The sequence below is a fragment of the Lygodium microphyllum genome, chromosome 16, assembly GCF_053477565.2.
Source record: "Lygodium microphyllum isolate KBCC chromosome 16, Lygodium_microphyllum_v1.1.10, whole genome shotgun sequence".
Taxonomy (NCBI): Eukaryota; Viridiplantae; Streptophyta; class Polypodiopsida; order Schizaeales; family Lygodiaceae; genus Lygodium; species Lygodium microphyllum.
The window spans coordinates 53,687,526-53,715,060 of NC_141150.1; the positions used below are offsets into that span (position 1 = coordinate 53,687,526).

The following is a 27,535-nucleotide window of genomic DNA, read 5'->3' on the forward strand; positions in this document are numbered from 1 at the left end:
CATGCACCTATGTTCATGTATCTCTTTGCGTTTGTATGTATGTGTAATTGTGAGGTCTAACAAAGGTTAAGGTAGATGGAGTGAAAGGATGAGGTGCTAGTTCACTTTGGTGCTTGTTTAAAGGGGCTCGGCAACCTACTTAGCTTGAAGATTCTAAGACATTAGAAGCACTAGGCATTGTAAGCAATAGCTTGCGAGGTGCTCTATAACTTTAAATATGTGAAATAATAGGGTTTATAACATTTCAATTAAAAATTTTGTATCATCCAAATCAAGAAATCTCAATTTCAAGAGTCAAAAATCAAAGCATTAGCCTCATTGAAAGACTAGCATAATGTGGTATTGTTGTTATGGTGGTACAAAAATTCCTAAGGTAATGTATGCTCTATTAGAACAACTATTGTAGACTATTTCAATCTTCACAAAGGTATGTTGGTACTAAAAGCTTGCGTGTGTGTGTGTGTGTGTGTGTTAACGCCCTCTTAGACACCCCAAACACGCGTTTGCACTTTTGACACGCCTTTGGGGTGTCTAAGAGGGCGTTAACACACACACACACACACACATGGCATCTCAGTTGCCTTTCACACACCAATCAAGTACTTGACATATGTATTGCTTTTACTTACAAACAACAAACTTGCATGGAAAAATGGAAATCTAACAAGCCTACTGAGCAAAGAAAGAAAAATATAATCTCAAGTTTTTGAATGCTCATCCCAGCTTTGCAAAACTAAAAGACTTCACAAGAATTCCCTGCATCCCTTCAAGCATGTAAAGACCTGAATTTATATGAGGAATCACAAGTTTAGGAGCTCTTTAGGGTGAAGGAGCCAAAAAGGATGGTCCAAAATTCAATCTTCAAGCCACTTTAAGGCTTTCTTTTTAGTCGATTCCATACTGCATCCGTGCATACTATTCTAATACCCCAGCAAAACCAAGCACACATCAAGCCATTATCATAGTTTGCATACATAACTGACAAGCATGTAAGGCCAAAAGACTGGCAGCAAAATCAGAGTCTTCTTCAATGCACTTTCTTGGGTTTTTGTTAGCACATTGCATCTTTCTACTACCACAACTGTAGCCATATCATGCAGCACAACCCTAGACCCAGATTGGTGCAGATGCAGCCAAGGTACAGTTCTTAAAACAACCAATTCATTACTCCATGAGGGTATATCTCCATAAGCTGAAAGTCCAGGACGAAAACGGATCCGGGCAGTCAGTGGCACACATTGTATCATACATCATGATACTATCCCAATTAACATCAAGCATGTAAAAACCTTAGCTGTTGAACGATACTATCCCAATTAACATCAAGCATGTAAAGACCTTAGCTGTTGAATGAGTGATTGATAGGCTAGAAAGCTCTACAGGGTGAATGAAGGGGGGCCAAGAGAATGGGATCAGAATCAAGAATCTTCGAGGGACTTTCCCAGATTGCTTGCCAAATTGCATCTTGCTAACACCACAGCAGTAAGCATATCAAGGACCGCAACCTCATTGGATTGGACCTGTACAGCACAATACTAAACCCCAGAAAATGCAGAACATGCACCATTCTGCTATCGCACTCAAATAACATCAATCTAACTAAGGAAGATTTCCTAACACAGTTGACTCACTCCTGCATATGAGTATCTCCACAAGTTGAAGGTCCAAAATAATAATGAATCCGGTTTAGTACAATGCTGACCCCAAAAGACAGAATATATCATGATCCTATCAAAACTTCTTAACACCCAATGCAACTAAGGTACATGGAGACTATCTCCACAAGCTGCAAAGTCCAAAACATTTGGCCAGCCCAGATCTCAAAAACCAAGTGCAGACTCAAAGTGCAGCACATTTCCTCAATATACAGCAAAAGCATTCATGATGTCTGTACAGGATTCCATAATTCACCCTTAAAACAGCTTGCATAAAGATAGTAACACTAGACGGGTAGCTTCACCTTGAGAGGTTCATGAGAGGGTGCAGATATGGGGGATAGCATTCAGTGAGACATGATGGTGCATGGTGCACACAATTAGAAACCACCGAAGAAGTAACCAAAGTGCATCTGCACAATCATGCCATTCCATCACATATTAATAGCCTTCTAGGGGTGAAGAGACATGAAGATATCAAATGACAAAGACATAGCCAAACACATCCCAAGTTAGTGACACCTCCCCAGTGATTTAAACATTGTGCTCTCCTTTCTTAAAACCAACTCTTTTCTCCATGGATCTTTGGTGTAATGGTTGATTTCTCCTTTGCTATAACAAAACTTGAAAACATTTTCACTGAGTGTTAGCAAGACTGTAAACTTTTGTATACACAAACGGTTGATTGAACTTCTTTACACGCATGGAGATGGCCTCTGGAGTTTTGAATCTGTAGATAGAACTGCAGTGCCCAAACAGCAAGACCTTGAATGAAGCTGATATGACAGTCAATTCACAGTTGAAATTCTACTGAAGCTCATGCAAGTACCTGAAACTTCACCTTGCAAGCAGTGCTTAATCTTGGGACCTATGATCATTAAAATGCACAAAGTGATGGACAATATTTTTTGTTTATACATCTGTCTAAGGAAGGCAGGAGCCCAGATTCAGTGGCCATGCTCATAAAAAAAGAGCTTGTCACCTGTCATGTAAACCACTAAGGGGACACTTACCTAAAAGCCTTTTGACATGAACCTCTTGGAGCATGATGCTGTTGCATTGCAAAACAAAGCTCCGATTTAATCATCAGCTGTAATGTTTTTCACCTTTGCTGTCAATTGTGTAAAAATCCTAAAAGACCATCTGAGATTGGCAAAGCAGCTTGCATGAGCAACTCCGGAAAACATCAGCGCTTCCTCCGTTTCGATTCTGGCTGCATGAATGGCAATTACCTCAACAGATACCAACTTGTGCAACTGGAAGCTTTCCACATGTTTAAGAGACGTGCAGCATTACGCTAATTCAGCAAAGCACAAACCAGCAAATACAACTAGAAGTGCCTTTTGTATTGTGCTTTGTAGCACTTGTTAGGTTTTTAGTTTATGCAACACACCTGAGGAGGATCTTTTTGCCCATTTCTAGTCTTCCTCTCTCCATCCTGTACACTGCAATCAGGACAGTAAAAGTGCTCCATCTTCTTCACTTGTTCTGGGCTCATGCTCATGCAGCCAGGGTGAAACCTGTGCATCCACAGATGAAAAGATATGAGCACAACCCACTCTGCATCTGACACAATGCCTTTTCTGGTTTCATAGCCAGCAATCAGGTTTAAATTGAAGCTTAAAGACTTAACTAATCAGGCCTCCATTGTGACCACAAGATCATGGTACCCTGTGTTTTGGGCCTTGGCAGCATGTCAAAAGCAGCATGCCATGTACAGTATCAACAGATCTATGGCTGCTTTTGAGCAACATCAGACAGTAACATTGTGATACTAGTGACTCTCTTTGCCAGAACCTGATAGCAACAGACCTAATCTTGCATTGGAAACTAAAATTAGGGCAAAGTTTGTGGCTCAGAGACAACACATATAGAAAATGCATAGAATATGTCATGCGTAATAGCCTCATGACTCAGGTCCAAAAACTATGTCCATAATATCCAAACACTACTCATTCTCGATACACCAACCACAAGGGCAGTAATCCCTTAAAAAGAGTAAATTTGTGATCATTTTTGCAACAAAATGTGCACCATGTTTTAAAGCCTCAAATGCGATAGAAAAATAAGGGTTTTTGTCGTTTCAAGTGGGAAAATCATGTTCTTATGAAATGAAATGAAAGATAATGGTAAATCTCAGTAATCCTAATCAGATTGAATCAATAAATTAAAAAATAATAACAATTTACTAATAAATAAATTTAAAAATTTAAAATGAGTTTTAAATAATAAAATAATTTTCACGCACTGAAAATTACAAATGTGTTTGTGGATGTATGGTGGGCCTAAGGCATGAGGTTTAGCCTTAGCTTAACCCCATTTCCATGTTATAGCCACTTAAGTTATGATACGAATTTTTATATATTAATCGTGTGTTTAATGAGAGCCAAGCCATTGAGCCACGTCTTTGTTCTTTTAAAGATTTTGCAAAACCTCAAAACTACGCATACTTGAGTGTCACTCTATGGGCACTTAAATGCCACTCTTTTGTGAACCTTTCATTTATACTTGATAAAAACAATATCAAAATGCAAAATGCACCGAACTTTTTACTTTGAGTACAATTGGACACATGTAGTTGAACTATTTAATAATAATAATACATAGCTCACCTAGACAAAAAAGATCCTAAGCATGACCGTTAAGTATCACTCTATTGGCTTCATCTCACCATCTCAAAACTTGTTTGGATCCCTTAATCATTCTTCAAATCTAATCAATCCCTTAGATCCATCATTGGCTTTTTCAACAAAGAATGTGAATTGTTGTGCTCCAATGCCAAATACATCTCCAAGAAACCTTGTCTCCAATGTCTCCATTGTCACTACAAGCTCAGTGCCAATGGAAGTCACATCAACATTTTTGCTTTGGAATTTTAGATTGAGCATGTTTAAATAATGAAATACATCTGCAACAATGTATAGAAAGAATTGTATCTTGAAAGGTGTAAAAAAGTCATACAACTCATGACTTTCTAACTTCAAAAGATGCAATAAGGCATGCATAAGTTTTACAAACCTTAGTGAAACGTCACCTCGTGAAAACCAACGAATATCATGCATTCTCAAAACCTCTTGCACAGGCAACTCAAAGGCATTGGTAAGCTCTTTCAGCTCCTTATGGCGTTTATAAGAGCTTCTAACCCACTTGTATGCTTTTTTAATAATCTTTTTCAAAAGTTTAAAAATAGGAAATGGCTCCAATGCATCCTTGGCAGCTAGTGCCTCTCTGTGTGCAATGCAATGCACACCCACCAGATGGGGAACTTCCCTTGCAAACTGAATCACAAGACCATTTTGACAACCAGTCATTACAGTACATCCATCACTTGCAAAACCAACAAGTTTTGCCTTAGGTAACTCAAGCTCCAAGAGGTATTATGTAAGACTTGCATACAATGCATGTGCAGAACCATCTACTGTCTCCAATAGTCTCATAAATCGACTGCAAATGGACCCATTCCCTTTTTTAGTAAGATACGTGATACATACAATCATTCTATGATTACATGATATGTCTGTGCTTTCATCAACCATTATTGAGAAGTATGGACTTTCCTTTAGTTCATTACTGATCTTATCATAATACACATTATGACAAGCTGTGAGAAAAAGCTTTGCAGCATATGAAGATGTGTATGCACCATAAGAGTTCACTGTCGGTGCATACGGCACATCATAGAAAACTAGTTCCTCAACATCTGCCTCAAAGTTAGAAATAGGTTTTTCTCTCAAAGCAATTGCATGCATCTTTTGAAGAAGTAATTTGATGCGAGATATCCTTTTTTCCTCTTCACTATCATGCAAAACTTGCACATGCTTTTCAATGGGCAAAGTGGTCCTTTTTTGCTTTTCAAACCACATTTGCTTTGCCTTTTTATACTCTTTTGACTCTTGATGGCCTTCTAGACCAGGTCTTTGAACATTCTTGTTACCTGTTGTGCCAAAAGGATTTTGCATTTTGAAGTGTGTACACCAAAGACAATGTACTCTTTTTTGCTCCTCATCATCATAAGATGAATAAATCCATTCATAATACACCTTCCAGTGCTCCTTATAAGTCTGAATACCCTTCTGCTTTTTGGGAGGCTTTTCATTTGTCCTTTGACCATGCGTAGCATATTGGGCTTGAATCTCATGAAGATTCTTTAATACATCTTCAAGAGGAGAAGCTAAATCCACATGACTTGGATGTAATCCATCTCCACCATCATCGATCACACTTTGCAATGCAAATTTGTTGATATATTAGCATTAAATGCATCATCACATGTCATACCATCACTGCTAGCACTTTGCAAAGAGCTTGCATTCCATACATGATCGTTTTTTGCATCATTATAAATAACCTCACATGAAGCATTGTGCGGCATTTCGAAGTGCATATTTGTATCTATAACCCATTCACCATGCATACCATCACTTGAATTTCTGACATCTGTGTTGCATATTTCAGCATGCAATGTCATGGCTGACGTATCTACATCATCATTTTGACATGCATGAGAACTATTCGAATTCGATGATGATCCCACAATGTCCCTTTGTGCAGTTCTCTTTCGAGAGAATGCACTAGAAATACTTAATTGTAGAGTATCTCTCTTTGGCTAACCAGGACCCATAATCTGAAGAAAGACATATAGCTTATATGCTATCATTAATCAATACACAAACCCCACACAACAATGGTACTAAGCTTAGCATATGCACATGCGCGCGCGCACACGTCACACACACACACACACACACACACTCTCTCTCTCTCTCTCTCTCTCTCTCTCTCTCTCTCTCTCTCTCTCTCTTTGTGCAAAAAAGAAAATGCATATGACATAAGAAGAGATGTCATATGTGGTAGTGCACCTACCTTGACAAGTGGCCACAGGGAGTCGATTGACAGGCGCGAACGACGGGCGGCCTGTAGGAGACACTGGGCACTGGGCGTCGGGCAGGAACTTGAAAGCCCGACGGGCGGGTGGGTGGTCGGGCGGGTGGGTGGTCGGGCAGGCAGGCAGGCGGGCGGTCGCCGAGCACCGTGTCAGGACTCGGCGTGTAGGGAGTCGAGTCGCGCAGTCAAGTCGAGCGGGCGCAAGGCGTGTAGGGAGTCGAGTCGCCGGTCGGGACTCGGCCGCCGTGTCATGCAAGCAGGTGGCGGGCGCGCGGCGGGCTGTGGGTAGGCCCCAGCCTCCAGACTCCAGAGTCCAGGAACCAAGTGGATCGTGACAGGGCCACAGGGGGCCAACCGCCACAGTGCACAATGAAGTCACGAGTGTGCACTCAACTCGTGAGCATTGAGTCATGATACAACCTGAGTCCTTAGCAGTGAGGTGAGCCACGAGGGCCGAGGCGACCCCTATCACAAGTGTGCACTCAACTCGTAAGCACTGAGTCGTGATGTAGTGAGGCGAGCCGCGAGGGCGAGTTGAGTGCACACTCGTGACTCCACTGTGCACTATAGCGGCTGGCCCCCTGCGGCCCTGCCATGATCCACCTGGTCCTTGGACTCTGGAGTCTGGAGGCTGGGGTCTGTCCGCAGACCGCCGCCCGCTCGCCGCCTGCTTGCATGATGCAGCGGCCGAGTCCCGACCGACGACTCGACTCCCTACACGCCCGCCCGACTCGACTGCCCGACTCGACTCCCTACACGCCGAGTCCCGATACGGTGCCCGCCCGGCGCCTGCCCACCCGACCGGCGACCGCCTGCCTGCCCGCCCGCCTGCCTGACCGCCCGCTTGCCCGCCGGACTTCCAAGTTCCTGCCCGGCGCCCAGTGCCCAGTGTCTCCTGCGGGCTGCCCGTCATTCGACCCCCGGTGGCCACTTGTTAAGGTAGGTCCAATGCCACATATGACATTTCTATTTATGTCATATGCATTTTCTTTTATGCATAGAGAGAGAGAGAGTGTGTGTGTGTGTGTGACGTGTGTACGCGTGCGCACGTGTATATGCTAAGCTTAGTACCGTTGTTGTGTGGGTTTGTGTATTGATTAATGATAGCATATAAGCTACATGTCTTTCTTCAGATTATGGGTCCTGGTCGGCCAAAGAGAGATACTCTACAATTAAGTATTTCTAGTGCATTCTCTCGAAAGAGAACTGCACAAAGGGACATTGTGGGATCATCATCGAATTCGATTAGTTCTCATGCATGTCAAAATGATGATGTAGATACGTCAGCCATGACATTGCATGCTGAAATATGCAACACAGATATCAGAAATTCAATATGGTATGCATGGTGAATGGGTTATAGATACAAATATGCACTTCGAAATGCCGCACAATGCTTCATGTGAGGTTATTTTTAATGATGCAAAAAACGATCATGTATGGAATGCAAGCTCTTTGCAAAATGCTAGCAGTGATGGTATGACATGTGATGATGCATTTAATGCTAATATATCAACAAGTTTGGATTTGAATATGTCATTGCAAAGTGTGATCGATGATGGTGGAAATGGATTACATCCAAGTCATGTGGATTTAGCTTCTCCTCTTGAAGATGCATTAAAGAATCTTCATGAGATTCAAGCCCAATATGCTATGCATGGTCAAAGGACAAATGAAAAGCCTCCCAAAAAGCAGAAGGGTATTCAGACTTATAAGGAGCACTGGAAGGTGTATTATGAATGCAGTTATTCATCTTATGATGATGAGGGGCAAAAAAGAGTACATTGTCTTTGGTGTATACACTTCAAAATGCAAAATCCTTTTGGCACAACAGGTAGCAAGAATGTTCAAAGACCTGGTCTAGAAGGCCATCAACAGTCAAAAGAGCATAAAAAGGCAAAGCAAATGTGGTTTGAAAAGCAAAAAATGACCACTTTGCCCATTGAAAAGCATGTGCAAGTTTTGCATGATAGTGAAGAGGAAAAAAGGATATCTCGCATGACCACTTTGCCCATTGAAAAGCATGTGCAAGTTTTGCATGATAGTGAAGAGGAAAAAAGGATATCTCGCATTAAATTACTTCTTCAAAAGATGCATGCAATTGCTTTGAGAGAAAAACCTATTTCTGACTTTGAGGCAGATGTTGAGGAACTAGTTTTCTATGATGTGCCGAATGCACCGACAGTGAACTCTTATGGTGCATACACATCTTCATATGCTGCAAAGCTTTTTCTCACAGCTTGTCATAATGTGTATTATGATAAGATCAGTATTGAACTAAAGGAAAGTCCATACTTCTCAATAGTGGTTAATGAAAGCACGGACATATCATGTAATCATAGAATGACTGTATGTATTACGTATCTTACTAAAAAAGGGAATGGGTCCATTTGCAGTCGATTTATGAGACTATTGGAGACAGTAGATGGTTCCGCACATGCATTGTATGCAAGTCTTACATCATACCTCTTGGAGCTTGAGTTACCTAAGGCAAAACTTGTTGGTTTTGCAAGTGATGGATGTACTATAATGACCGGTTGTCAAAATGGCCTTGTGACTCAGTTTGCAAGTTTCCCATCTGGTGGGAGTGCATTGCATTGCACACAGAGAGGCACTAGTTGCCAAGGATGCATTGGAGCCATTTCCTATTTTTAAACTTTTGGAAAAGATTATTAAAAAAGCATACAAGTGGGTTAGAAGCTCTTATAAATGCCATAAGGAGTTGAAAGAGCTTACCAATGCCTTTGAGTTGCCTGTGCAAGAGGTTTTGAGAATGCATGATATTCGTTGGCTTTCACAAGGTGATGTTGTACTAAGGTTTGTAAAACTTATGCCTGCCTTATTGCATCTTTTGAAGTTAGAAAGTCATGAGTTGTATGACTTTTTTACATCTTTCAAGATACAATTCTTTCTATACATTGTTGCAGATGTATTTCATTATTTAAACATGCTCAATCTAAAATTCCAAAGCAAAAATGTTGATGTGACTTCCATTGGCACTGAGCTTGTAGTGACAATGGAGACATTGGAGACAAGGTTTCTTGGAGATGTATTTGGCATTGGAGTACAACAATTCACATCCTTTGTTGAAAAAGCCAATGATGGATATCTCTGCTATACATGTGATGCATATGAACAAGAAGTGCATGCTCTTCACACTCGTTCATTGGGAGATAAGGACGCAAGTGGCAATCTAAACTCTTGGGAGAGTTGCATATCTATGGGTAGACAATTTGTTGGAAAAATTATATCATCCTTGTGTCTACGATTCAAAGACATAAAACTCTTTGAAGCAGCAAAAGTATTTAGTCCAAAAGACTATCCTATTGAGCACAAGGCAATGTTTGCAATGGGAAGGATTTGGATGCCTATTTTGTTAGAAAAATTTGGGGATTTGGTTGATGTGAATGCATGTAACTTGCAGTATGAGGATTTCATGATCTGATTGAAAAGGATTTGTCCAGGCATGAGTATGCATGAGGCATGGGCAATATGTGGAGTTGATGTGCATTGGGAGCAACTATATGGAGAAATGAAGAAACTTTGGTGAGCTTGTCTAGTGATTGTTGCAAGTACAGTGGATTGTGAGAGAGGGTTTTCTCAAATGAATAGAATTAAGTCTCTTGAGAGAAACCGCTTAACTTTGGAGACATTAAATATGTTGATGTTTTTATCCTACAATGGTGAGAAAAATCCTCGTGTTGTGGATTGGGATGCCATGTACATTGCTTGGGATGGCTTGAAAGAGCATCAAAATCTCAACGTGATGACAACATAAGAAAGTGGTTATCTTCTTGTTGCTTTCGACGGCATGTGTTGATCCATTAAGTTTTTTTCTCAATATAATAAAGAATGTCTAAGCTTGCATTTACGATAATTTTTGAAGCCTTACAATGTGGTTTGTGTTTTTAGTTTAGTAGAGACTTGTAACTTTTAAGTTTATATAATATATTTTTTAAATTTATATATTGAAAAACATATTTTAAGAAATGCATTTTTTTAATGGCTATGCTCTCAAAAGGCACTAGAAAAAATTTGCCTTCCTAAAGAAAGGTAACCTTGAAGAATGCCCTTCTTGTGATAATAGGGTCCTTACTTGCAAAAATAAAGGTTGGTACTACTACCAGCCTCCAGGTAGGACAGTAAGACTCTAGACTCCAGAGTGTCCTGAGACGATGGAGTTGACTCAAGATTGTCGAGCGACGAGGACTCCTGACTCCTGACAGTCTCTGAAGTGACTCGTAACGAAATTCAAGAATCAATTTTCAAATCCCTAGTCACTGTAGTCAGTTGAAACTTGACAGTGAGTCACGACTCACAGAATCACAAGTTTTTAAATTATTTAATAATAATATTAATTAATTTTTTTAAAAAATATCTACCTTTCATAGGCAAGGCTATGATATTTTTACCTTTCTTTGAGAAAAGCAAATTTTTCATTTTGCCTTTCGCAGGAAGTCTTCATTTATTTCCTCATTTCTCTAGCAAGGAAAATTGCCATTGGAAGGGCTTGGCAGGTTGCAAAAATAAACCCTAGTAGGGGAGGTGGGGCCCTGGCCCTTTCACTTCCATTTTTACTCGTCGAAGTCGAGGCTCCAAATGCTCTGAACAAAACAAGGGGAAAGAGCCCCTTCGTCCACGTGGTAAAAATCATCGAAAACTTCTTGCGCGAGAGAGGCGAAAAGAACGTCCTTGCCGGAATCTCTCGAATCACGGCTGCCCATTTATGGATGCAAAGTGCTTGTCTTTATTATCCAGGTGAGATACCACACGCACTCTCTCTAAATGTCCTGTCTGTATCGACCATGACAGCATTGTATCGCTCTCTCTCTCTCTCTCTCTCTCTCAATGCCCTGTCTGCATCGACCATGACGGCATTGTATTGCTGTCCAGTGTCAAATGCGCCTCCTTTGACAGAGAAGTATTGTTATGGTCGACCAAGCCTTCAAGTCAGGTCACTCTTTTGCTTACATTCTACCTGCATTGTTTTTGTTTCACATGAAGAAGCTTTGCCTAGATTTGGTGCTCCTTCTTATTCTCCTGCGATGAATAATCACTTCAACAAGAGAAAATACCTACAGGGTTTGCTAGTATCTTGAGCGAAGGGCATTGCTTCTAAGGATATTCTACCTGCATTGTTTTTATTTCACATGAAGTAGCTTTGCCTAGATTTGGTGCTCCTTCTTATTCTCCTGCGATGAATAATCACTTCAACAAGAGAATACCTGCAGGGTTTGCTAGTATCTTGAGCGAAGGACATTGCTTCTAAGGATATGGTTATCACAACATTGCTTACTCGTCTCCCTTCCTCAAGGTACACAGTGTCTGAGTGCACAGTACAGGAGCAACAGAAAAACACAGAGACAGAAGAAGAATGCGAATGAGAATGAAGGAAACAAGACTCGAGTCTGAACGAACACAAAGAAAGCTGGATACACAGCCCCTGCACGTGTGGTCTGGCCCACGTCTGTGTGGGTGCCAAAACTGCAGAAGGCAGGAGAGAGAAAATCTGACATAGGAGAGAAAAGAGAGAAGATGGCAATGGATCGAGGAGATGATGATGACGATGGAACCTGCTGCAATGTTTGGCAGAAGAAATGCCACATGCCTTGCAAAGTGGATGCCCATGGCTACAAGCATTTGCCCTAACCAAATCCTGTCTACCATGATCAAAAGAAAGGCCATAACTGCAAGAAACTAGCTACCATGATCTGAGACTAGTATTGAGTGCCACGCAGGCTGCAAGACATATCATTTGATGGTGGAGAGAGACCCCCTTTGAGATCTTGGGTGTGGCTGAAGGCCAAAGAAGCAAAGAATCTAATGGAGTATTGAAGCATATCAATGTCAATGTAGTCCTTCATGCCAATGGGAGTGGAAAGGCCTCAAATGGATCAGATAGAAGACATCCAATCAGGATTAAATGAGCCAAATCACTAGCCCAAAGAGATGACAATAGTGGGCAGCTATCTAAGGCATTGAAAAGTACACTTGCCAGAGATGAACACTATGGACCGAAGGGAATAGGATGGTCCTGCTAGCAGCAAGGAAGGGTAACTCGGAGAAGAGGGAAAGTAAGCCGTCGCATGATGAAAACGCCCTATGATGATGGTAATCCTTGAAAAACCTCCTCATTGTTGAGAAACCCATTCATTAAGTTCATTTCTTTTAGCTAATTCCTTTTGGTTGCACACTTGTACCCCCAAAAAGGGTTGGACCCTCACATTTTGGGGTACCACCTATTCTCTAACACACACTCGCTCTCTTCATCCATCATTCTTCTCTTCACACCCTGACTCCAAGGACATTACAGTTTGTGGAGCATTCTTCCTTGCTGTCTGCTGCCCCATATCTCTTCATTTGCAGGCTGCATTTGGAGAACTTCATATCGCCACTATAGAGTGACATCACCAATGCCAACAATAGCAAGAGACCAATCATCACCTAAGCGCACAGTACTAGATACACTGCGATAGGTATGAAACCACTCACGATCGGGGGTCACATGAAAAGATGCACCTGAATCCAAGAGCCAACACTATGCATGCATAGACTGAGCCTTGGTTAGCTAAGGCGCATCACATGAAGAGGCTACTAAGAGAACAGGCAATCAAATAGCATCTCATTATGTCGTATAGCAAGAACACAATCATGGCCATATACCAAGAAATCGAGGAGTTGGCCTAGCTGCCCAATCCTTCATGCTGGTTGGGGATTGATTTCCCCCTATTGGCGACCAGATTTTGTGTAATTTTGACCTGCATTTTTGGAGCTGGTCCCTTCTTTGACAACACATGGCTTCTGGCTGGCTGCTGACCTGCATTTGTAGCTGGTGATCATCCTAAGGCTGTGTTTTCAGCTTGCTGCAGGCCGCTTTGCTATTGTACATCATTCAGATCTGACGGTTGCTGATTTTCTTCTTCCTCCACCTTGACAGCACCTAAGGACCGTAGTCCCTCCCTCCACAGCTATTGTTTACCATTTAGCATTTGCTTCTATATATACTCTTCTGCCTGGAGGACTGCATTTGACTCCATTCATTGTGTAGATTCCCTTGAGGTGCTGCAGCCTGATCAGCCAGGACAGTGCAATCATTTTGGAGCTTTGCTCCATTATATTAACATGATTTATTCAATATGATTCATTGCTCATCATTCTTCACTTTTCTTCTAAGTTTTCTTCTATCACTCTTTGCCGTACACTATGTTTCTATCCACATACCCTATTGTCTCTCTAATATGATATGAGAGCATATTGTCTGATCAGTTTTCTTGACACTCACAATCATAGAAATTCCCCTCCAAAATTAATAGAAGGGCCAAAGATCCATAACCGCATCGCTAATATTTGTATCGGCCTCTAAAAGAGATAGGGGATCCAAGGGAACCTTCAAAGAATAGGGTGGGAGATCGGATGAAATTTGTGAAAGCTAGCTTGTAAGACACAAGTGAGGCAAAGGGAAGATGTCTCAAAGGATCCTACTCAAAAGTAGGAAAATGGACCCGACAAAGCCACGGCTCCTAACAACGAAGCAAAGGATGGGCCCTATCAAAATGTGCAACGTCATAAATAGAGAGCGGATTGAAGCTAATCTAGGACATATAGGACTTTCCCTACGAAACTTAGATGAGGACGGTTGGAAAGTGGCATCGTGCCAATACTAGTTATAAGCACATATGTAATGTCACCTATGGTGACAGGAACGTCCTAAGAGTAGAAATCTTGGATCCAATCACCTATGTGAGTCATATAATTGGGTGCACCACTATCCACAAGCTAAGGCTTCTCAAAAGATGAGCAAAACATAATAGAATCGTCCACCTTCACTCCATCTTTTGCACCAGAATGAAGGTGAGGGTGCTTCTTCCAACACTTTTCAAGATGTGACCTTCTCAAAATGAAGACACTTGGGAAAGCTCTTTCACTTGTTCTCTTTGTCAAAGTCAAAGTTGGAATATGACTCCGATTTGATTTTCTTTCCTCTTGTTTTGTCCTTTCTCAAAAGGATTTGCCACAAAAGCACAAGTGATTATACTACTCCATCTAAATCTATCTCCTTATGACATGCATCTAGCTCCAAAATCAACAAGACTAACTTCTCTCACATGATGGTATCCTACACATTTAAGGGGAGGAGACTAGTGTTGAGCTAAAAATTCATTACATTCTGATTAAGCAGGAAGCAGATTTAGAGAGTTTCTATGTCTCACATGCAAAACCCTCATTTGGGAGGATCCTTATGCATCTATAAATAAATAAACAAGCTACCCACCATTTAGCCTATCCTGGTCTTGCAAGTTCCGGCCATCAACCCTCTTCCACTAGCTGTTCAACCCCTAGCAATTGTTGTTGCTACGTGGTCTATAGCTAGCAACCAACCTCCCACTATTGCCAGACAACTCAAAAACACAAACACAAACAGAGAATTTAAAAAACTCTAAAGTGAATGAATCAATGTTATAAATGAATGAGAAAATGTATAGAATGCTCAAGGGCAGAGTTGTCCAAGAATCGGTGGCTCTCGTGGGAGCAGCCTGAGGGAGGTGTTGATGTGTATCATCCACTGTAGATGGATCCTGAGAGCAACAACCACTAGTCGGAGCAAAGGCTTGATGAAGAAAAGTGCCGAAAACACAAAAATGGCATGTTGTAGATACAAATGCAAATTAGGCTGATACTGAAAAATGGAAGGGCAGCAAGTTGAAAACCAGAACGCAGCAGTTTTTGGGGTTGGAATTGGTAAACAGAGCAATGTAACCGCCTAAAGTTGATGGCAACTGATTTGGTTGGGATAGCTTGTTTGTTTTGTGATATGTTGGATCTAGCCATCCTTTTTTATTCTCCCCACTATGCACTATTATTTGGAAGGCCACAAACCATCTCTATTTTCCACAAAAAACTGGCTTCAATGGGGTGATCACTTGGGCTCCCTTGGTAAGATAACCATTGCCTCTGTAGTCTTGGTAGGCCACTAGGCAACCGACGTGTACCCTTTGTCTAATGCCCTGGTTGCTTTGGGGCGGGACACCTTGGGGTAAAAAATGGGCTTAAGCTTTTCCTACAATCCCTTTCTAGTTCAAGTTTTGGGCTTAAGTGGAAGTTCAGTGAAAGACTCATGATATATTGATTAGCTCTTTAAAATAGCTAAAAAACATGTAAATTGTCAAAAGTTTCATTAATAGGGGAGTAGTTCCAGAGGGTTTCTTTGTCCCACATACAAAACCTTAATATTGGAGAATCCTTCTGCATCCATAAATAGACATACTACCCACCATTCAATCTATCCTTGTCTTGTAGGTTTCTACCATCTGTCAAGAAATGACTAAGCAACTAGAGAGACAATATGGTTTGTAGGGACACACAAAGTGTGTACAACAAACATTGAGAGGAGAAAAGAAGAGAAACTCACATGAATGAGTGAAATAACGAAGTGAATCTGATACAAGGGTGTCGTAGCATGAAGGATGCCCTAGAACAAGGAGATTGCCAAAGAAGCCTCTGAGTTTTGCAACTACATGGATGATGAGGTGTTGCCTGGGTGAAGCCTCCTGACTGCCAAATGTAGAGTGCAGGGGCCAGTAATTTGTCGCCAGGTGATGAAGGAGCCGGCTAGACAACCAAATGCAAACTGATGAAACCACTTAGAGAAGGAGGAGATCACTAGCTGTAAGAAGCAAACACTAGGAGGAGAAGAGTTGTCGCCCACTATGTAGGGACATCAAAAGCTGAGGATGTGTTGTCGCCAGGGTGGAGAAGTTGACACCAAGTTGGAACTGGACTCCATACGCAAACATGATGCAGAGTCAACAGAATGCTTGAAGAAGATGATGGAAGGAGAGAGGAGAGAAAAGTCTTAGAAGAAGTGTGTGTGGTGAAGTGGGTACAGAATGAATGGGAGGTGCGGTATATATAGGCACAAACAGTCTCAAGTCTCGCACATTGAAGTCTCTTGTACATTGCTCAGACTCTCTCGAAAGGCCCTAGAAAGCCTTTTTGGAGTTGGAAATTAAAACCGAAAAAGGGAATGAAGAAGGAAAACTATACAGAATGATGTGGTTTCTCAACACCATCAACCCTCTTTGACTAGTGTATAGCCCCCAGTGACTGTTGCTATGTAATCTACATCTGTCATCTAGCCTCCCATTGCTGCTAGTGATCAACTTCTATCATCTTCAAGCAATTACATTGCTACGTTTACCAATTCTAGCCCCAAAATTTGTTGCATTTTGGTTAGTAGCCTATTGCCCTTCCATTTTCAGCACTGGCCTGATTTGCATTTGCATCTGCAGCAAGTAATCTTCGTGTTTTTAGCACTTTTCTTCATCAAGCCTCTATTCCAATTAGTGCTTATTGCTCTCGGAATCCATCTTCAATGGATAACAAACATTAACACCTCCCTCGGTCCACTCCCATGAGAGCCACCAACTATTGGATAGCTTTGCCCTTGAGCATTTTGTACATTCTCCCATTCATTTACAACATTAAAACACAAGACAAAAGAGACAGGGAAAGAAAGAACACTAAAGAACACAATGCAGATGAGAACTCAGATGTATGCTCGGAAAATGGAATCCATATATCCAACACGAGACAATCACATACAATAGTGAGTCACTAGTTGCCTGGGCACCAGCATTGGCTCCTCTCCACAATAAAAGATCCACAAGTGATGATGAGTGACTGAGTGAGGAGGAGGAGCATGAATATATAGGATAAAAATATGTCCTCAATATGATCAGGTCCGTCGACATTTAATGTTGATCAACCAACAATAAATGCTAAATATGACCAAAATGAAAACCATAAAAAATACCTAAAATATTCTAAATAATGTGCCTAGCCTTTGCATGCATAGATCCACACATGAGCTGACATATCTACTAACATCCTCTCTTAGATCATGGGTGATCTAATACAATACAATGGTACAATGAGAATGAATCATAAACCAAACAATATAGAACCACCAAGTAGAACCAAGCTGTGGGTGATCAAGCCACAACAAAGGTGCCTCGAAGAGAACATGATGTCGATGTCAATCGTACAAGCTCTTGAAAATAGAGATCATAGTATATCTTTGTGTTTGTCCTGATGTCTCTCAGTAGCATACATGACCATTGTGTCATAAAAAATGGCTCTGAAACATACATACGTGGCCATGGATTCCCCGCCTTTGGCCAAGACTACCAAAGTGTCTCCTGATGTGAGCTCATGATTAGGAACCAATCCCGCTCTTTGTCTAATAAATAGCCCATCATGAACCTAGATGTCAATCCTAGCTCCAGGATTTGAACCTACCAGACTTCAATCAATGCATCAGGGAAGTCCCTCTTGGATCTTCTGCATCTCTATAGATGTATAGGTGAGGCGCGGCTGCCCCATCTCACCACCCTCTCACTCTCCCTCTCTAGCACTGGAGAGTCGTGAGGGATGCCATCATCACCACCACTAGAAAGCAGCTAAGGAAGGGGCCATTAGTCCCTTCCCGCGATTCGAAGAAGTTGATCATTTCCATGCCTTGGACTTCTCCTTGGCGGAAGGATCGGAGTCTAAGTCTGAGACAGAAGATGACTCGTCGGAGGAGTCCACATTGTTGAGCTAAAATTGCATTAGCTTTACTTAGACAGCCCCAAAACTTGCTTAATTAATAAAGAAACCTTATTTATTTAAAAGAAATACAATCCTAAAGAGTTTATGTGTCCCATAAGCACAAACCCACTTGGGAGGGCCCAAACTTTCTATAAATACATATGTTGCCCTCCATTCAGCCCTCAATCTCGTTCTTGCAAATTTCGGGTGTTTCAGCTTGTTGCCCACACCCCATTCGCAGAGGACATCTTAGCTGAAGCTGTCCATTGCTGTCTACATCAGTTGGCGCATGATTTCCAATCCTCTTCACGTAGTTTGGAGCTCATCCCAACCAGGTGACTACTGTTCGTGCACACACCTGCTGTCGTACTACCCAAAACATCATCTGCAGGCTGCATTTGGCAGTTTTCTCTCTCCTCTAGCTGTTGCCCAGCTTTTACAAGCTATCGCCAGGCTATCCAGTCTGCGTTTGACAATTTTCTCTATCCTTTGATTGTCGCTAGCTCCTGCAAGCTATCGCCAAGCTATCATGCTTGCATTTTTAGTCTTTCTCTCTCCCGCAGCCTGCGTTTTTAGTATTTCTCTCTCCTCACTATTGTCTACATTAGATCCAGCTTCTCACTACTTTGTTTGCTCGTGTTCGACATTCGGAGGTTGCCTTGCTACAATTCGGGATCCGTTTAGAATACGACATACTCTCCAGCTTATTACCTCTGCCCTAGTCCTTGAGATGCAAGAGTTCAAGGTTCAGTATTCATTCACTGTATAGTGTGTTTGTTGCATGAGCATTGTATATTTAGCAGTTATATCACTTCATTTATTTTCTGTGTTCATTGTCTTTGAGTTACCCTAACGCTAACTGTGTTCTTTTATCAGTCAGTGCTTTGTCGTACGATTGTTATTTGTGCTTCTATGTCAAAGTATTTCTTTACATGGTATTAGAGCCTAGTACACTTTGAGAAGTCTAGACCTTTGATCTAAAAGCTCTCCGCAAGAAGCAATAACAACAGTAGGTTCAAATGACTTCGAACAAATCAATCCCAATTCAGTCTCCAGAACAACCTATGTCAAGAACAGAGCAAGAGTTGCAGAACAGATTGCTCCACAAAGTTCCGACATGGTGGAAGACACTTCTAACAACATTGAAGAAAGGCTATACAAGCTTTGCACTAAAGAATATCATGTGATCATGGACTTTAGACGAAAAAAGATTGAGGAGCTCGATCGAAGGATTACCCTTCAGGAGAAGCTACTCAATGAAGGCATGCATTAATTTCTCTCTTCAAATGTTGCATATAAATTTGATGATAATGTAGGGCCGTTGAGACCTTCCTCAGGGATGGGCCTCTCTATTGGAGAAAGAGATCCGGAGTATGTTCCATTCCTTCATCCTCTTCTGTACACTTCGGTGCAAGGTACTTTAGATTTGTATTTTGTTCCTTCGTTTTTTATCTCTTCTGCTTTGCAATATATTGGTAGAAATCATGAGAAAGATAAAGTACAATCTGTTGACTGCAAAAAAGGTTCTCTTGAGGACCAATTTTTATATGTTAACACACATTGTGGGGATTATAAGAAAAAGCCAGGTACCTCTTTTTCTATCCTTCCTTTCTTCTCAATTTCCTTCTCAAAATCAGAATAAATTTGGTGTTTCTATTTCTACATTGCATGGAGCATCATCATCATCATCATTTCATTTTCAATCATGAAATAGTAAAAATGAACAAAATGCATTTATATCTTTCACACTAGAAATTTAAAATCCACCCATCGCACCACATTCTTCCGCTATTTCTCTACTTCCTTTCACACCATTTACATTCCCATATCAAACACCTCATGTTGCACATCACACCGCACCAGGGGGTTATGGAAACATAGGCACCGCCTTTAGGACCTCATCCTTTTCTCAGTCAGGTGGTGTTCCACCTTCTCATACACTTTCGGGATCATTACAGCCTGGATATCTCCCCCAATCTCTCCCGAGTGTGGATCAGTTGGTACCACAACTTATCTCTACAGCATTATCTAGTGGACCTTTTGGTCATGCTGTTGTGCTCCAGCCAAGTTTTGAACGCGACTTTCATATTCCAATGCCTCCGCCTTCATTGGCACCTTATGGAAACATTCATGTTCCAGTGTCTCCGCATCAATGGGTACTCATTGGACACTCCCAGTCTATTTCTACCTACCCACCTTTTCTCTCTCATTTTTCCTATCAGACACACCCACCACCACCATCTTACCCTCTACCTCCATCTTATCCCACTTTCCAAACATCTCATGGTTCCGGCTCATCTTCTGCCAAGCATGGTTTCAATGATAAGACTCGTTTTAACATGTCAAACTTTACCACTTGGTCGAACTTGATGAGACATGTCATTGACTCCTAGAACCTATGGGATCTTGTGCAAGTGTTGGAACCCCAACCTGATCCCGCACTTGTTCCATATGAGGTTATCCACTCATGGAAGGCTAGAAATGCCTCCGCTATTATCGAGCTGATGCGAGGCTTATTGCTCAAGTTTCATTCTCAGCTTCAGCATTTTGACTTAGCGTCAGAACAATGGGTACACTTGACAAACCACTGTGCAACTCGGGATAGGACTTGTCGTATAAATCTTGACCATGAGCTCCAACTCTTTAAAATCACTGACCAGGATGACTTAAAAGTCAAGTTGGTTGAGTATTGATGACTTGCCAAATTCTCCACTACGGGGACTTTCAAGTCCTCTGATGATCAAGTCACATTTTTTTTTAACAAACTTCCCAGGATATACTTCAATTTTATGGAAGGTATAGTTTTAAAGCCTACCATGCCTACTTTCTATGAATTTCAGTGTCAGTTGTTACGTTACGCATGGTTGTTCGATTAATTTCATATGAAGTCTTTCTCAAAGGGGGCTCTTGTTGCTCATTCTCAAAAGGGGTAACAAGGGAAAGGCAAACAAAATCAAACCTCCACTCAAAATAAAAAACAAAATCAATCCGAGAAATCACAAGGAAACTCCCAGTCACAACTCAAACAAGGGTGGCAAAATATACCTAAAAAGAATAGATACTATCAACATTGTCAAAAAACTAGTTATTTTGACAAGGAGTGTCGTTCAAAGGCTAGAGGCACATCACCCAAATCTGCGTCTCAGACCCCTGCCCCTCAATCGGGCAATCCCCTGTAGGGAAACAGGGTGATGACTAGGAGCAGTTTAAAGATCAGACTCATATTGCCATCGCTCAACCATCTCAATCGACAACGTTTTCAACTCCTAAGGGCTTGCTTGACAAGTTTGCAGAGACCCACATCATCTCTATAGAGACAACAGATACGAGCTTCGTCCACATCTATGAGTTGCTTGATGAGGTTACTGTAGAGGACCATTCGTCACAGCCGAGCACTTCAGCTCCTGTTTGGATTGTGGACAGTGGGGGACAGTGGAGCTACACATCATATGACTCCTATAGAGAACATTTTCCATATTTGAGCCCCTGCAGCCCGACGGGTCCGCGTAGAAAACAACTCCTCGGCCAAGATTAGCTCAAGGTAGCGTCAATTTTGCTACTAACAAGGGTCCGTATCTGGTTTTGCTAGACAATGTATACAATGTCCCCTAGCTTGGGGTGAACTTGTTAGAAATACTCTAACACAGAAACACAAATAACAATCGTACAACAAAGCACAAACTCATAAAAGAACTCAATTAGGGTTAGGGTAACTCAGAGACAATGAACACAGAAAATAACTGAAAGTGATATAACTCCTGAATATATGATGCTCACGTAGCAAACACACTATGCAGTGAATGAATACTGAACCTCAAACTCTTGTATCTCAAGGATCAGGGCAGGGATTGTGAAGGAAACTGCTAGTGTTTGCACTGAGGACACAAAGAGTGTATGACCACAACAGAAACATAAAGAAACAAACACAAACACAGAGGACAAAACTCAAATCCTATACGCAAAACTCAAAACTCAAACACAAACAAAAGAAGGGAGAGAGAGAACACAACTCTGAAGTGAATGAATGTTGTAAATGAATGTAAGAGTATATAGTGTGCTCAAGGGCAAAGCAATGTCGGAGTGTGATATCCACCGAAGATGGATCCCAAGTCTATGACTACCAGTCGGAGTGTAAGAGTGCAGAATAGTGAATGGCAGCAAGTTGTCATCAAAACGCAACAGTCTGGAGGCTAGAAACTAGTAAACGCAGCAGTGTACCACTGATCGGAGGCTAGAAACTGTGCACAGTCTGTTGTAAACAGCAGGCTAAAACAGTGTCTGAGAGTGTCAGAGCCTGCAATGCTGCAAACACAGGCTGGTTGACCCTGGAGATGATGGACAGCAGGCTGAACAGCAGTCTGGGACAGTCTGGAGCAGTTACCAACAGCTAAGAGCTGTTGCCTACAGCAATGGACAGACTGAAGATAATGTAGCTGCAATCAATGATGGCTGGATAGCAGATGGAGACGGGCTGCAGGCTGGAAATTGGGCGCCAGCAGTAGCAGAGGGTGTGTGGGCTCGTGTAACCTGCAAACAAGGATGATGGCTGAATGGGGGCAGCCTGTCTATTTATAGATGTGGAAGGGCGCCCCAAAAATTAGGGTTTCCACTAAACTCTCTCGAACCGCTCACGGTTTTAGGGTTTTCACTAAACTCTCTCGAATGGCTCTCCGTTTTAGGATTTTACTCTAAAAGAGCATTTTTAGTTTGTTTTGGAGTAGGAGGCTAATCAGTAAGTAATGCATATTTTAGCTCAACACCCCCTCTTAAGCCCAAAACTAAGCTAAAAGGTTAGGCCAGCCATTGTGATGTTTATGTACCCCAATGTCTCTCACCCCAAAGCAACTAAGGCATTGGACAAAGGGTACACGTCGGCTGCCCAGTAGCCTACCAAGACTACAGAGACGATGGTTGGTTATCGTACCAAGGGAATCCAAGTAGTCACCCTAGAGAGAACAGGGCATCGAACAAAGGGTGCACGCCGGCTAACCAGTGGCCTACCAAGCCCTACAAAGGTGGATGAAACTACATGGATTTTATTTATTTATTTATTTGAATAAGTGAAGTAAATTTGATGGTATGCGGTCGATTGAGTAAAAGTGACCCAGAAGACAAGAGTAGGGAGGGTACACCCAACACATCATAAAGCAGTACAAACTAACCCATCCACTCAAGGTGTCGATAACAAGGAAAAATAGGTGATGAGGTATCTATGTGATGAAGAAGAATGGTGGTGTGGAATAACAACCACCGATGGAAACAGCTTAGGATCCACACAAGTGGTGCTCTACACAATGAGATACAAAGTATGCTACATGCTGAAGAATGCTCGTGCAACAGGTGCCACTTGGATAGTGTCCCTCGTGGAAAAATTGTTCACTTGCCCAAGCACCCTAGTACAAGGATGATGTAATCATGCAATGCAAAGGGTAAGATACAGCAAGGGAAAGAAGTCGATGTCGAAGACAAAGTGCTGAAGCTTGTAGAATACCAAGAAGGGTAGGAACCCCCTCTCAATCTGGATGTAGATGCCGAAAAAGGAAGATGAATTTGATGTCAGTCTTCATATGGTGCCGAGGACCGTAAGGAATGAAAGAAGATAAAGTGGATGAAGTACCTTGCTAGAAGAGCAAGGTAGAAGTCACCGCCATGATAGCATCGAGAGAGATGCTGCACGATCCACCTCGGGAGGGGAAACCGCCATGCTGGAAGAGCAAGCACTCCTAGGATGATGAAACCATGAAAGGAACGGTGCGCATCCCCATGTCTCTAGCCCAGGGAGGACCAAAGCAATCTGCAAATTAGCCCTACACTGAAAGACAAAAACCTGCAGAAGAGATAAGAATTTGCAAACACAGAGTTTAGTGGTGAGATACTCCAAAGTAAAATAGAACAGAAAGAAAATCTAACTCAAAAGAAATGCAATGAATGTGTGTATGTGAGCAAATGCAACGGAAGACAAAAGAAGGGAAAAGCTAAGGACAATGAATCCTATGGACCCGACTCTAAGAGTGCGAAAAATGAATGCTAGATTAACCTAGGGTATCCGAAAGGACCTAGAGACATGCTAGTCTAAGAAGATGGCCACCATCGCATACATCCAGTAGCAGGGCTCTGTTAAGGGAACGCCTGACGAGGTGGAGAGGAAGATGAGATGGATGCATGAAGTGCAACAGGATTGGAATCTACAAATCAATCAGCCAATCCCTCAAGGGTAGTGAAAGAGATGGGCCATTGAGGCTGTACTCGAGCCACATGTCCAACAGTAGCAACAACATGTAGCAACAACATGTATTGAAGGAGCAAATGAAGCAAGAGCAAATGAAAGAGATGGGCCGTTGAGGCTGTACTCGAGCCACATGTCCAACAACAACAACATGTACTGAAGGAGCAGATGAAGCAAGAGCAGAGGGCGTAGCCCCACTGGATTGTGCAATCGCAGCGGTCTACTGAGGCTTTTTAGGTGAAAGACCTTGGGCCTTGGAGCGACACTCCTCGTCCACATGGCCTGCTCTCTGGCAATGTGTGTAAACCTAGTTTTTCTTAGGGAGTTGTTGCCAGATAGGTCTAGATTCTTTGGTTCCATCTAAGGAAAAGGAGTCACCCTTTGATTGGCTTGCCTTCGCATCTAGCGAGTTCTTGCCACTAGTGGTTGTTCCTCCCGAAGAAGAGGCAACCAATCCCCTCTACTCTGAATAAGGCTCTGATGAGGATTTTTTGTGGACTTGATAATACAGCCTCGCGTAATGCAAGAACTGGCACTCAAACTCGTAGAAGGTTGGGCAACTTATTCAAGAAGAATGTAACCTGATCGTCATCTGACTTTGGAGAGCCAGTAGTGGCGAACTTGGAAAGTAACCGCCTATATTCAGCCAGCTTGACTTTTAGATCATTCCCTTCCTTAATAGAGAACTCTTGAAGCTCAAAGTCGAGATTGATGTGTCGAGTACAATCGCGAGCCGCATAGCGGTCGAGAAGGTGACTCCAACGCTCCAACACGAGCGGGAAGTGCTGCAACTGAGAGTGAAACTTAGGAAGCAATCCCTGTATCAGCTCAACATTGGCTGTGGCATTGCGGACTCTCCATTGACGGATGTAATCAGGGTGAGCTAGTCGAGGGTCCAACATAGACTCTAGACCAATGACGAGGTCCCAAAGACCCTGAGACTCAAGCACTTGTTACATGAAATTAGACCAAGTCGTGAAATTTGACCCGTTAAAACGTGTCTTATTCGTGAAGGCATTCTTGGCCATTGCAACAGGAGTGATAGTACTCGGAGATGGATAGTGTGAAAAAGTGTAGTGTGGGTAGGATAGGGGAGTGAAGTACACTTGGGAATGGGCCTCACAGTGCCCACCAGGCATGCGTGAAGTGTGCATGGTGGATCCATAGGTAGGGATGGGTTAACTAGGCATGGGCATGGTAGCCACATGAGGAACCCAAGGAGATGGGACGGGAACACGATGAGCAAAAGATGGGAATCCCTGCATTGGTGTAACCCAAGGAGAGTGTGAAGACGCACCATAAGTTGAGGATGGAAACCCCTGCGTATGATTGGTCATGGGAGATGTGAAGCTGGGGATAGTGAGGGGGATGCCCATCACAGTCGTCCTAGGAGTTATGGGTGTGCTCATGTGCTGAAAAGTGAGAGGCACTGTGTTAAAGGGTGGCATTCCCCCTAACGAAGTACCATGGTGCAAAGAGTGTATGGGGTGGAGAAGGAAAAGGTGCTAGGAGCGAAGATAGAAGATCAACCCCTAGGATGTGTGATGCAGATATGGAGTGTAATCCAAGGTTTTGGAAAGATGATGAGAGGTGTGATATAGAAGAGTGTGGGATGGGAGGGAAGTTAAGTGTGAGTGATATGCTCAAATGAAACAGAAGCTATAGATATAGCTGAATTTCGTCTACTTCATGAGTCCCTCTCTATTGAAGTTCACATACGCAGAGCCATCCGGATCCTGTACCTCAAAAGAAGAAACAGGCGAGGGTTTTAATTCATGCAAAACAAAAGAATTGTACAAACCTGACATTGGACCTGGCTGAGATGATGAAGATGGATCTCCACACGTTCCGAATGCCGTATGTCCTCCATGATTAAAGAGGTGGCCAGCCTCACCAACCGGTCCGGATGTGGTAGCAAAACTGGTAGGAGGGGTTTAAACATCACCATACTTATTGCAATAGTACTCCTCAAAGTTCTCCTCTATCATGTTAGTGAAATTTGGTGAAGATGGAGTGTCATCCTCACCGAGTCCATAATGTCATCTCAGGGCCTCCAATGATGGAGAAGCCTGATAAGACATCATAGGAACTAGAGAAGGAGGTGTCTAGGACATTGTGATTCGATAACGAGTCCTATTGTGAGCCTCACACAAAGACTAGCTCTCCACAATATCCACAAGATACTCTTTACAAGAGCACCGGCTCTGATACCATGTGAAGGAAACTGCTAGGGTTTGCACTGAGGACACACAAAGTGTACGACCACGACAGAAACACAAAGAGACAGACACAGACACAGAGGGCAAAACTCAAACTCAAACAGAATAAGGGGGAGAGAACACAAACTCTAAAGTGAATGAATGTTGTAAATGAATGTAAGAGTGTACAGTGTGCTCAAGAGCAGAGCAATGCCGGAGTGTGACGTCCACCAAAGACGGATCCCAAGTTTGCCACCAGTTGGAGTGTAGGAGTGCTGAATAGTGAATGGCAGCAGGCTAATCACCAAAACGTAGCGGCCTGGAGGCTGGAAACTAGTAAACGCAGTAGTGTACCACGACCAGAGACTGGAAACTGTGCACAATCTGCTGTAAACAGCAGGCTGAAACAATGTCTGAGAGTGTCAGGGCTTGGAATGCTGAAAACACAGGCTAGCTGACCCTGGAGATGATGGACAGCAGGCTGAAGAGCAGTCTGGAGTAGTTGCCAACAGCTGAGAATTGTCGCCTATAGCAATGGATAGGTTAAAGATAATGTGGCTGCAGTCGATGATGGCTGGACAGTAGATGGAGGCGGGCTGCAGGCTGAAAACTGGGCGCCAACGGCAGCAAAGGGTGTGTGGGCTGGTGTAACTTGCAAACAAGGATAATGGTTGAATGGGGGCAGCCTGTCTATTTGTAGATGTGAAAGGCCGCCCCAAAAATTAGAATTTCCACTAAACTCTCTCGATTCGCTCTCCGTTTTAGGGTTTTCACTGAACTCTCTCGAACCACTCCTTGTTTTAGGGTTTTACTCTAAAAGAGCATTTCTAGTGTGTTTTGGGGCTGTTTAAGAGGCTAATCAGCAAGTAATACATATTTTAGCTCAACAAGGGTAATGAGGTGGAGAGGGTGTCGTACTCCGAATGGATCTTGAATCGTAGCAAGGCAGCCTCGGGATGTCGAACACCAACAAATGCAGCTGT

The 27,535-nt window shown here is 42.5% G+C and overlaps 1 protein-coding gene across 2 annotated transcripts in view; it reads right to left on the minus strand.

The window, feature by feature from the left end:
- Positions 1-2,301: 2,301 nt before the first annotated feature.
- LOC148022835 (chromatin remodeling protein EBS-like) overlaps positions 2,302-27,535 on the minus strand; it is a 30,955-nt gene continuing 5,721 nt past the window's right edge. Inside the window, exons 4-5 of one of the 2 annotated variants that reach the window (XM_087695760.1) lie at positions 3,049-3,175; positions 2,302-2,864 (exon numbers count right to left, since the gene is read on the minus strand). In XM_087695760.1, coding sequence (XP_087551886.1) covers positions 2,787-2,864; positions 3,049-3,175 — 205 coding nt within the window. In that variant the 3' untranslated portion in view covers positions 2,302-2,786. Of the gene's footprint in view, positions 2,869-3,048; positions 3,176-27,535 lie in introns of both variants that reach the window. The other variant, XM_087695761.1, reaches the window with a different exon arrangement.